We start from the raw sequence: 12456 nt of genomic DNA on the forward strand, positions 1-12456 counted from the left end.
CCTGCTGTTACTGACCAGGTTATTCTCAAATGATTCTCCCACTTCAGACTCCTGGGTAAATGAGACTACAGGCACATGCCACCAGGTAAATTTCTAATTCTGCTCTATTGCCAGGATAGCAAAATATGGTATGATACTCTCTTATAATGCTGGACAGCAGCAATGAGCTACAGTTGTCAGCTACTCTCATTATTACAAGAGTAAAGAAGGGATATTCTACTGTTCTGTATTGCTAAGCTACATTAGGATAGGGTAAAATAATTTCCATTTAGAGTGAGTTTATAGGGATATAACCTTATATATGTGTCAAGAATATCCACATTACCGTCAAATGAATTCTGCTATCAATAAGCAATGCAGAAAGAGGACAGAAATATATAATACCCATCATTCAGCCTTATGACTTTTGGAGCAGAAAGAGGCTGAAGACAGCATAATGAGAGGAAATTTACAACAGCAGAACTAAACACATTCTAGTTATTAGATTTGAAGAATGAGATTATTCCCTTTCATTATACCAATTTTATCAGCTTCCTAGTTTTATTAACTTCGAATATTTATCTGTGGAATGTACAACAAAGAATATTTACTTCATTCTCAGTTGGAAGATGATAAACTATTGTCTTGGTAGAACATTTTGTTCCATTTTGGGATATAGAATTCTTTAACAGATACCAATTCAGTAAAAAATTTTTTTCATTAAAGATTTATTATATGGTTAAACTATGTATATCTATGTATGTCTATGTGGGGGTATGTGCAATCTGAATGCAGATGCCTGCAAAGGTCAGAAGAGGTCAGATTCCCTGGTGCTGGAGGTATAGCCTCCTGCACGTGGGTTCTGGGAACCAAACATGGGTCTTCTGAAAGCGCAGTGTGTACTCTTTAATGCTGAGCCACCTTTCCAGCCCTGCTTTTCTTTTCTTTGTTTTAGACAAGGTCTCACTCTATAGTCAACCCTGACTTGGAATTCAATATAGTGCCTAATCTCTCTTTGAACTTGTGGTAATTCTCCTACCTCTGTCTTCAAGTGCTGGCTGGAGTAACAGGCATGAAGCCTAAGTCCTAGGGAAATACCTGTATTTTACCTGATAATTATATATTCTAAGAAAATTGTTCAACATGACCTAAAAAAAAAAAAACGAAGCCACGTTTCAAACAAAGAGAAAATTCTTGTGTTTATTGTATTTATATCCTAAATCTGCTGTCACTTTAAGACTGAGTGACCAGTTTATATGCCAGGCACCTTTATGATTACATTTTAACTCTCAAGACTGTAGATGGAAGTTTCTGTCCTGCCTAGGCCTTTAGCCGTTATGCCACAAAGTCCTGTGGCAAAACATAGATTAATAGAAATGAGTTGAATTAAGTTGTAAGAGCTAGTTAGCAAGAAGCCTGAGCCATAGACCAAACAGTTTATAATTAATATATCTGTGTGTGTTTATTTGGAACTGAACGGCTGTGAGACCGGGCGGGACAGAAACTTCCGTCTACACAAGACTCAGCCGGAAATGTGGAATTACCGAGGGAGGGAGAGAGGCAGGGAAGAAGAATAATCACATTTATTTAGTCATTTCATAATGAATCTTACCACAGTCTTAGCTAAAGATGGCTTTGGGGGAGTTGTTCCAGGTTTTGCTCCTGTTGCAGTGCTGACTGGGGCTGAAGCATGTGTGCCTGGGGTAGAAACTTGCCCAGGTGTGCCCACTGGCATAACTGGCAAGCCAGTTGCTCCTAATGGTAAACTGGTTGGTGGTAAGCAAGTACTCGTAGTGGAAGTCATGAGTTTGCTTGGTGCTATAGCAGTGGTGGAGACGCCTGGGGTGACAGTGGTCTCTACTGCTAGAGGTGTATCTAGTGAAACAGAAGCATGCTGAGCTCCAGATGAGCTGTGTTCACTAAAGAGAGATCTCAGCTTTTCCTCCAGAGTCTTTATGTCATCGATCCCAGGAGCTTTGGATTGGGTATCAGCATCCATTTCTAAACAGTGAGTGTGAGGCTGGTTGGGAAGCAAAGCTGGTTGAGGCTGACTATGAATGAGTGTTTGCTGTACAGCAGGCACATTAACAACAGGTTGTACCAAGGGTGGGATACTGGGTACTTGGGGTAATAGAGGTGTAGATGTAGGTCCTGTTGGTTGGGGAAGGACAGGTGTAGAAGCTACAGCTGATGAGGTGACCAAAGGATGCACCACACCAGGCTGAGAAACAGAACTAGACACGGCTGTTCCAGAGGAGGAAGAGGACGGTGCACAAAAGGATAAAGCCAATCCTGTTGTACTACTGTGAGATGCCTTGTCTAGTGAGTGTGCACTAACGACCACTGTTTCAGCTAAAGTAGGAGCAGAGGTGCTGCTACTAAGAGGAAGAGATGGCTGTGAAGCTGTGCCTGGGAATGGAGTGCTAGTAGAGACTGATGTCACTATGGCTACCCCAGCAGTACTGCCTGCTACCTGTTGCAACAATACAGCTGGAGGCTTAACATTTGGGGCAGCCGCACTACCCACTGTAGTAGCTGAAGTTGTGGAAAATGTTCCAGAAGGAAAACTGCCTGTACTAGAAACAATGCTCCCAGATGTGGGAGCCTGAACTGGCTGAGATGGTGTAGACACTGCAACAACTGCAGGTACTGTAGAACTGGAAACCACACTGGAAAGTGCCGGTGACTCAGACACAGAAAATGTGGTAAGACCACTTGAAGTTATCACACCTGTGCTGGTGGTAACTCCAGCAATGCCTTGATCAGTGGGCAATGCAGCCTCAGACTGCATTACTGATGTGGAAATGTCAAGAGGACTGCTTGTTATAGGAACTGATACTGATGATGAGGATGCTGCTACAGTTGGGCCACCAGCAATGCCAGCCAAGAAAGGAGAAAATGTTGGTCCTGTGTGATTGAAATTTGGAGGTGCTGTATTGGGTCCTTCAGTCATCTGGGCATGTTTGAGTTCAGAAAAAGCCTGCTGGAGACTAAGGGATGAAGCAGAGTGAGACAAGTTCATTCCAGGGCCCTGAGATGTGGAGGCAGCAACTAGAAAGGAAAACAAAAACAAAGAAATTAACTCATTTTAAAAGCAAGGATTCAGAGTCTTTGAGGAACCATTATTAAATTATCAACAATGCTACACATCAGTAAAATTGATAACATCTCCCAAGGAAATGACATGCTCTGAAACAGTAAAGTAGTTTGACCAAGTGAGGCAGCTTGTGGGTACATAATCCTTGAAAAACCAAACACAAGTGTAACCTGAAAACATAATTTGTCTCTAAACTACTGTGTAGGTTCTATTTAGCACATCTCTCCTTTATCTATTTATTTTGGTTTCTCATAACAGATCTAGCTGTCTTGAACTCATTCTGTAGACCAGGCTGGCCCCAAATTCACATTGATCTGTCTGTCTCTGCCCTCTGGAGTGCTGGGATTAAACATGTGTGATACCATGTCTAACATGTTTTTATCTTTTTTATTTTTTGAGACAGGGTCTCACATGTGTGGTGATATTTTATGTGTGCTGAAATGTGGTGATACTTTATTTGTATGTTAATAAATAAAGTTTGCCTGGAGATCAGAGGAAATAGCAAGCCGTTTTAAGCAAACACAGAAGTCAGGCAGTGGTAGCACATGCCCTTAATCCGATCACTTGGCAGGCAGGGTCTCTGTGTGTTCAAGGGAATAGAGCCAAGCATGTGACACAAGCCTTTAATCCCAGTATCAACCATAGAGACCTGGAGGTCTGTACAGATAGGCAGTGACAAGGAAGCTGGGCTAAGAACCAATGAGAGGGCAGAACAGCAAGGCAATAAAAGCCTGAGTACACAGGAAGTCGTGGCATTTTGGAAGATGCAGAGCTGGTGAGGTAAGGTTGGTTGGTGGCTCTCACTATTTCCCTGATCTCTAAGGCTTTGACCCCTATATTTGGCTCTATGTTTTTTATTTAATAAGACCGCTTAGAAATTCAGCTACACATATGGCCACCCAGGCTGACCTCAAACTCATGATCATCCCTTTTGTCTCCTGAACAATGGGATCACAAACATATGCCCACGTCCAGATTTTATTTCAATGCTCTCTATTATAACCTATGTCCTCTTTCCATGTTACTTTATTATTAAATTTTCTACTTTTCATTTGATCATGAACTACTGCTTGATCAAGCTTCCATCATATCAGTGATTTAGTGGAAGATTTGCTTAAGCATAGCTGAATCAATCCTTACCTGTATCTGATGTTTCACTGGTGAAAACTTTGGATTCTCGTAACCTACTTTCTGGCACAGGACTCACTATAAACCGTCTTCCAGCAGAATGAACAACTTGTGTTAAAGAACTGCTAGGAACACCTGAATAAAACAAATCATTGAAGTTCATGTATACTGTTATACATGAATGAAGCCTCAAGATCCCATTATTGGCACATACAAGTTATCAAATAAAAACAAATAAAAAAAATAAAAACTCACCAATTTGCTGTGGCATGGAAGATACAGCAATTGGTTGTTTGAACTCTCCTTCTAATTTCTACAAAAACAGAAGTAAAATTATTCTCAAATGCAACCTCCATGATTATGCAAAGCAAACTGTCATATTTGATGAGACCACAAATGCTCATTCTCAGTTACAAGAGTAATGTGTGGCAATATGGAACTATTTTAAATAAACAGACCCCCATTATTGGTATAGTGAACCTACCTGAGAACCTGAAAAGCCATAGTCATCCTTTCCTTGCAGACTCTCCAATCCCTGGTCACCCTCAGGCTCCACACTGACATCCTCACTTAGCATTTCATCAGCTTTTTCAATAATTTCCCGTACTTGAGCCACAAAAGACTCTCTCTCTATTGCTAGAATAAAGTCATTGTTCACCTATAAGAAACATGATATCAATCTATTAGTACATTTCTTACCATTCTTATGACTTCTATCTATGCATCAGGGGTACTGTGTACTTGGTAATTAAGATACTACTTCTCTTTATAAGGCCCCAAACACATACATAAGCTACATCTTAGACAAAAACACCTCTAAGTCATAGACTATGGGTTGGGTATGCTAGCTTTAAAACAGAAATTAAAATTTACAATTGTCAAAATGAAAGTGGATGACAAAATACTGCATAGTTGCCTAGGACATGTACTTAAGACCAAATACTATGGGAAAATGTGGAATTCCAAATAGAGACATACCATAATTGTTGCTATCTCTTCAGGGTTGTCACCATCTAAGTCAAATTTGAATGTAACCATTTTCCGATTATGAGTTTCTAACTGACATTCTACTACTCGATCTCCTTTATTTGAAACCTAAAAAGAGAAAGGTAATACATATCAGATTTATTACTGCATTTGAGTGTTTGAGGTAGCAGACTATTACCACTATTCCTTGAATCTTAAACTGACAGTAAGGAAATCTTCGAAAAGATCTCAGCCCTCAAGCTCCTTGTATCTTCCATTAGCAAAGGAGTCTAGTCTTTTTTCTATTAGTTAAAACTCTGGAGCCTGCAGGAGGTGGTGGCGCATTCCTTTCGTACCAGCACTCCGGAGGCAGAGGCAGTCAGATCTGTGAATTCAAGGCCAGTCTGGTCTATAGAGCAAGTTCTAGGACAGCCAGGGCTTACACACAGAGAAACCTTGTCTTGAAAAACAGAACAACAACAACAACAACAACAAACCAAATAAAATAACAAAATAAATGTGATATTCAATTAAGAGATGGAGTAAATTAAATAAAAAGGTTGCTATAAAAATTATATATAGTTGGGTGGTGGTGGTGCATGCCTTTAACCCCGACACTCAGAAGGCAGAGGCAGGGGGATCTCTTAGAGTCTGAGGCTAGCCTGGTCTACAAAGCAAGCTTAGGACAGACAGGACTTTTACAGAGAAACCCTGTCTTGAAAAACAAAACAGAAGGTATCTTTATTTTATGAAGGGAATAGTTTAGACTTGATCTCTAAGATTAAAGTACCAAATTATTTCAACAATACAAAGGTTACAAATCAATATTTACATTTAAAATCCTCAGTTTTGGGCGAGCAGTCTTTTCGTGACGAGAGCGACTTCTTACAGATTTTCGATAATGACGTTTTGTTGTTCTGCCTTCATGTCTCCCACTGGATGATGGAGCATTCTCATTGCCATCACTCATTCCTGAAGCAACATCTGAATGTGCACTTGGAAGGAAACAAGTTCCATGTATAATGAGACTGAAAGGCCTGTTATCCCGAAGTTTCATGTCATCCTGCCTACTACTCAAAGGAGTGTGTTAGTTTACTTACCTGTCTACAGATGAAACCAATGTGACAGGCTGGGTAGGTTGTGATTGTGTTATTGGAGCTGGTTCTGGAGGAGCAGTCTGAGAGACTCCCTGAGTACTCTGTGAATAGAGAGGATAACTCAAATCTTGGCATATATGTATATAAAAATCATTTACCATTGCTAAGAAGTTCCCCTTTTGTTTTCCTGTTAGCTCTCTATAAGTCCTAGAAGCAATGAAGGTACTAGTAATTCTTAATATTCAAAATCTAAAAACAGTGTGCTTACATTTTCAAAGGAAGTTTCCAAAACTAGTTTCTAATACAGACTGTTGGTGTGGAGTCAGCCAACCTATTGCTGGGCATTGTGAAACTACAATTTGCCATGCAGACAGCATCTTACCAGAGTGTGCAATAGGGCAGGTAGAGCAAAGTGCAGAGATGAATTCAGAACTGTATCCTAGTAGAACAAAAATGATTGCTGGGAGCACAGCAAGATAAGATACTCTTATGAAACTGCCAACCGCAAGAGTTTGTGGAAGGAGAAGGACAATGGCTAACGCACTAGCTAGAAAAGTGAAATGCTAATAGTGTTAATCTTCTCTAAGGCAAACTCACTTCCCAACAGAACAGCCAGTGGCAACAAGGCCCCCACATTGGCATTTCATTCTGCTGTAAGAAAAAGTCATTTAGAAGTTAGTTTGACAGTCTCCAAATGAGTTCTCAACCAGGGGAGCCTATTTTTCCTTTGCTATTTGAACCCCATTTTAGTAGATGTTTTTCATATAAACATGCAGTAATTCCATTTACCTCCAGAACTGCTTGCTGGGAGGATGTAGTAGGGGGTTGTTGCGTTAAACTCACTGCTGGTTGGGACACCTGGACCTGTCCTCCTATACTGCCCATAGGAACCAAAAGATTTGATTCCACATAAGGTTGCACTACTGTAGGAAAGTAACCTTGGGTGGTCATTGCTTCTGTCGGCATAGGAGGAGGGGCTAGGACTGTAGAATGGATGCAAACAGAAGCCACGTTGGAAGAGGGAGCAATATTTGAATCTCCTGGGTATTGTGGTGGCAGTCGAGATGGGAAGCCCTGTGACAGAAATGAGGAAGGTGAGTTAGTGCGGGCTGGGACATCAAATTAGCAAATCAGTAGGCGAGGGGGCAGAGGAAAAAAAGCATAAAGCAAAGAACAGTGCCCCACTTTCTAATAATTAAAAGAAAATGTAAAGGTCATTTTCAAAATGAACTGGTAGATAATTTGGAAAGTGGCACTCTTTCAATCATACCTTAAACTGATTTCTCCTCCTAGAGACCATATAAGTAGAACTTAGAGATTTAATTCCTTACAGAAAGAATTTATAGCAATCTTACATGGAAGAATGCAAAAATCTCTCCTAGGTTATCAGTTATATTATGAAATGTTAATCCTCTAAATCTAAATCCTGAACTTTCTTGTTAGTATCAGATTGTCTGCTCTATTTATTGCCTACAGATAAAAGAGCAGTCTGGCATACTACACTAACCATATCCAGGTCTATCTAGCTTATCCTGAATACTGAGTTAACTCTTCTATTGTGTTTTCAAAAATGTGTAAGGATTTTTAAGATTTGATAATATGATGGTATTTGATAATCATATGATAATATGAGTTTCTTTGAGACAGGGCCTTATTATATAGCCCTGGCTGACTTAGAACTTGCTATGTAGACCAGGCTAGCCTTGAACTCACAGAAATCTGCTATCGGCCTCTGCCTCCCAAGCACTGGGATCAAAGACACACACTACCATGCCCAGCCTTTCATTTTTTTTCAGAATTTTGCTATTTTTATTTTATCCAGTTCAGAGTGTCAACTTTTGTTATTGTTACTCTGACACTCAACTAGTACATTTCTCAAGTTCTTAATGAATTGCCATTAAATTTCAACACTCTAATAACCTCTGATTTACTAGCTAACACAATACCTGGTACAGAACATCTCCAGAGGGAAGTGGACCCTCAGCAGCTTGTCCAAGGTTAGCTGGTATTCCCATGGACTGAACTGTTGGCTGTAGGAGCTGTGGGTGAACCTGACTCTGCAGCTGATTCACAGGCTGCAGAAGGGTTGGAAGCTGATTAGGAACTATAGTTGATCCCCCTGGGATTGAAGCTGCTGTAGCAGACGAAGCCAAGGTGAGCAGAGGCTGATTAATGCCAGCAGCCATCGTTATAGGAACGGATGAGAAACCTGTCTGAGCCGTAGACACATGAGGAGTTGATATGGGAATTTGAGAGACAGGATACTGTGGGAGTAAAGAAGTAGGGAGCGGCTGTCCCACAGGAAGGAAATGAGCACCAGAGTGGACTGGAACAACTGAGGGCTGTGCTGACACTGGTATGTGAGGTTCACCTTGGATAGTTGGTACTGCCTGGGAAACTGGAAGCTGGGAAGGTAAAGAAAAACAAAACAGACTTTTTTTTTTTAAAGCAAAGCTGCCAAAAGCAAATTTACATATTAGTCAAGAAGAAGAAAAAACAAAACCCTGCATACATTAGTATAAATTAACATGCCACATAAGAATCAAGAAAGAATAGGAGAGAAATACGCTAGTAAAGTGTCTAATATTTCCAAACCTTTTGTAGTAGAAAAAATTGCTAATGTTTCATTGTTGGGAATAAAAGAGGACCTTTACACAAGCAACGATTTCTCTCCTCTCTCTTTCCTGGCTTATTTTTTGATTTTGAGTCTCACTAGGCAGCTGGGGCTTTCCTGCAGCTTCCTAGGTGGTCCAGACTGGACCTAAAACTCTAGGTCCTTCTGCCCCTGCCTTCCAAGTGCTAAGACTCCAGACTTGTACCAGAACAATTTATTGTTGTTATTTGTTTTTTCTTCCAGACAGGGTTTCTCTGTTGAACAGTCCTGGCTGTCCTAGAACTCACTTTGTAGACCAAGCTAGCTTCAGAATCACAGAGATCTGCCTACAAAGGCGTATGCCACTACTACCTAGATTTGTTTATTGGCACATGCTTCACACACCATAATCCACCAGCACGTCTGTGATCACCTAATCTATGACTGCTATTATAGTGATTAAACTCAAATTTCTTTGCAGTGGAATTAGACTTCATCTATATTGTCTCAATTTTAAGGGTAAAATGGCTCTGTAAAAGTAGGTATAATTAACTAATTCACTGATTCTAGGATGTAGTCACCCATCATTCCACAACTGTGTCATTTTAAAATCTGAGAAGTTGAGATATATGTAAAAATTAAGAGTATATACTCAGTGAAAATTAAAATAGTGCATTTAGAGTTGATATTGTTTTAGTTCTGAGATGACAATAACAATATTCTATGCACATATATCTACAAATGACCCATAGATGAAGTTGATAAAAGGTTATTCATAAGAACATGCCTTCTATAGGGTACTTTCCAAGTGACTGAATAAATCAACAAAAGAACAACCAAAATAATTCCCTCAGGCAAAACAAAAATCCACATAAGTTTTTTGGGGGGTGGGTGTTGTAGATAGCTCAGGTCTGTCTGGAACTTTTGAACATTCTGCCTAAGGAATTGCAGACATGTGTCAATATGCCCAGCTGATGGCTAATCTTGGCTGTCAACAACTTCTTTTTTTTAATTTATTTAATTTCATTTTATGTGCATTGGTGTGAGGGTGTCAGATCTCCTGGAACTGGAGTTACAGACAGTTGTGAGCTGCCATGTGGGCGCTAGGAATTGAACCTGGGTCCTCTGGAATAGTAGCCAGTGCTCTTAATCACTGAGCCATCTCTCTAGCCCCTTGGCTGTCAACTTTAATTGGACTGAGAGTAAAAGAGGAGATTAGTAAACATGTCGGAGAACATTTTCAGAGACAACTAGATCACAAAGGTTCTGACCCCTGATGGAGTCATAATTTAAATGGACCGAGAAGTGGAGGAAATGTGGAGAGTGGGGCCTAGTTAGAGGAAATGGGTGGGTGCAGCTTTGATAGGTGTATCTTGGCCTTATCCTATTCTATGCTCCTTGGTAGCCATAAAATAGTTTTATTTGTCATAATCCTTCCTCTATCCCCTGCTACAATGTAAAGGCAATATGGCCTGCCAATCATGGATGGACTGAAGTCATATGAAAAAACAAATGATTCCTTCCTTACAAAATTTTCCTTAGGTATTTGTCAGTGATGAAAAGCTAATTAACACAATGAGTTAGTGTCTGTATGCAGTGAGGGAGAAAACATTGATGAACTTTTACATGAAAATAAAACATAGCTGCAAACTACAATTTCAGATATAGCTGACACATTTCTTGAGAATGTCACAGGTTCAGTTACCAGAACATTTCCATTTAACCCATTAGTTTCAATATTTGTAACTACTTTATACCTGTAAACCTAAAATTTCAATATTTTTACACTGTCATTACTATTGATATGTACCAATTTATAATAAATACATGTGTATAATGGGATTAATTCTTACTCCATTTTAACAGAATCGTCACTATTAAAAGAGATGGCAGAAATCTGTGTAAAGGGACAAAGTACAATGATATCATCTGTAGCATCTTTTCAGGAATTAGAGTTTACCTGTGTTCCAGCTGACACTTGAGGCAAAACCTGTGGAGCTTGAGGCTGTGCAGTAGTACCTTCAATGGAAGATGTAGCCTGTGGAAGTGAATACTGTACTGCCTGTTGCGGAGGAACAGTCGGCTGTATTCCCTGTTGCTAAGATTAAAAAAAAAAGATTCAGATTTTTTGAAAGAGGGATGCTGCTATGGTGCCTCAGTTGGTCCCTTTTTTTTTTTTTTTTTTTAGGACAGGTATCACTATGCAGCTCTGGAACTCATAGATCTGCCTGCCTGTCTCCTGTGTGCTGGGATTGAAGATAATGCTTGAAAACTGGAGACCCCATTGGTTTTCTCCAACGTGGCCCTCTCCCAAACAAGAAGTCCTTAAATATTTAGTTACTATATCCAATAGTTACTTAGCTCTCACTCCAACAACGTTTACACCCCTCTCCAGGTATTTTTGGTATCAGTTTACATCCTGGCTCCTATACTAGACTAATCCAGGCTCTTCTTTCTTTTCTTTACCAACTGCACAATTAGTCTGAATTCAAAAGCATGAGAAAAGCATAGGGCTTGAATCAGGAAACACTTTCAAATTTGACTTTACCATTTGTTAGCCTGTAATTATTTAGACTGATTTGTTTTTCCTTCCAAAACTGGACTTTGCCTTTTTTCTTTGAAAACAAAAACATTAACATTAACAACTCACCATGGGGGAGAGAGAACGACATCTGAGAACTAACCATATGCTAGATACTGAAATGTAATTGTTATCCGAATACTAAACATATAGTTTAAATGTATTATAAAAGTTACAAATAAAATCACATATAGAAATTATCTAGTCTCAAAGACTTTATTTATGACTCAGTAAACTTGCTTTCCTGGGAGTCCAGTAATTTGGAGATTGTAACAAACATGTAATATTTGAACATTTGACTCAGTTTTAAGACTTTCATGGGCTGGAGATGACACAGCTCAGTTGGTAAAGTGTTTATTTCGAAAGCATTAGGACTTGAGCTTGACCCCCCCCCCCCCCCACGCAAATGCATGGAAAAAAATGGGTATGTTTGTTGTGCCCACCAACCTCCATATTTGTATATCTAGTTCTAGGCTCTGGAACTGGTAAGCCAGTTTAGTCTAATTGGTGAGTTCTGGGCCAATGAGAGACTCTGTCTCAAAGAAGGTGGTCAGCATTCCTAAAGGTGACAGCTAAGTTTGTCCTCTGGCCTCAATGTGCACACATGTACAACACACACAAACAATCACAAAAACACACCAAATAATTCAGTATTTAGTTTTGAGACAGGGTTCTGGAATTCACTCTATAGACCAGGCTGGCCTTGAACTCAGAACTCTGCCTGCCTCTGCCTCCCAGAGTGCTGGAATCAAAGGTGTGCTCAACTACCTCTCAGCTATTGGACTCTCTTTTAAGCCCTCAATACACAGCAGGGAAATCAGTCCTTTAATCTGTGTGTGACAGTGTTTTCCCATCTGTCACTGTCCTCTGACTTTGCAGTGTGGGTGGGGTGCTGGGTATGGAACCATGAAGTACTGCAAGCTGAGTTGTGCTGTGGCTGGGATTAAAGGGGCATGCCACCACTGCCCAGCTAGCCCAATCTTACAAAGGCCATGAGGCTTCCTGCTCTCTGATG

The 12456-nt window shown here is 40.1% G+C and overlaps 1 protein-coding gene across 1 annotated transcript in view; it reads right to left on the bottom strand.

Annotated features, from left to right (window-relative positions):
• Wnk1 (WNK lysine deficient protein kinase 1) overlaps positions 1–12456 on the bottom strand; it is a 145740-nt gene that overhangs the window by 24109 nt on the left and 109175 nt on the right. The window contains 10 exon segments of the mRNA XM_052721955.1: positions 1592–3030; positions 4217–4339; positions 4460–4517; positions 4689–4862; positions 5183–5299; positions 6003–6165; positions 6271–6368; positions 7057–7341; positions 8214–8672; positions 10821–10958. Of these exon segments, the coding sequence (XP_052577915.1) occupies positions 1592–3030; positions 4217–4339; positions 4460–4517; positions 4689–4862; positions 5183–5299; positions 6003–6165; positions 6271–6368; positions 7057–7341; positions 8214–8672; positions 10821–10958 (3054 nt within the window).

The sequence above is a fragment of the Peromyscus californicus genome, unplaced genomic scaffold (genome assembly GCF_007827085.1).
Source record: "Peromyscus californicus insignis strain IS unplaced genomic scaffold, ASM782708v3 Scaffold_6__1_contigs__length_162567912, whole genome shotgun sequence".
In the NCBI taxonomy this organism is placed as follows: Eukaryota; Metazoa; Chordata; class Mammalia; order Rodentia; family Cricetidae; genus Peromyscus; species Peromyscus californicus.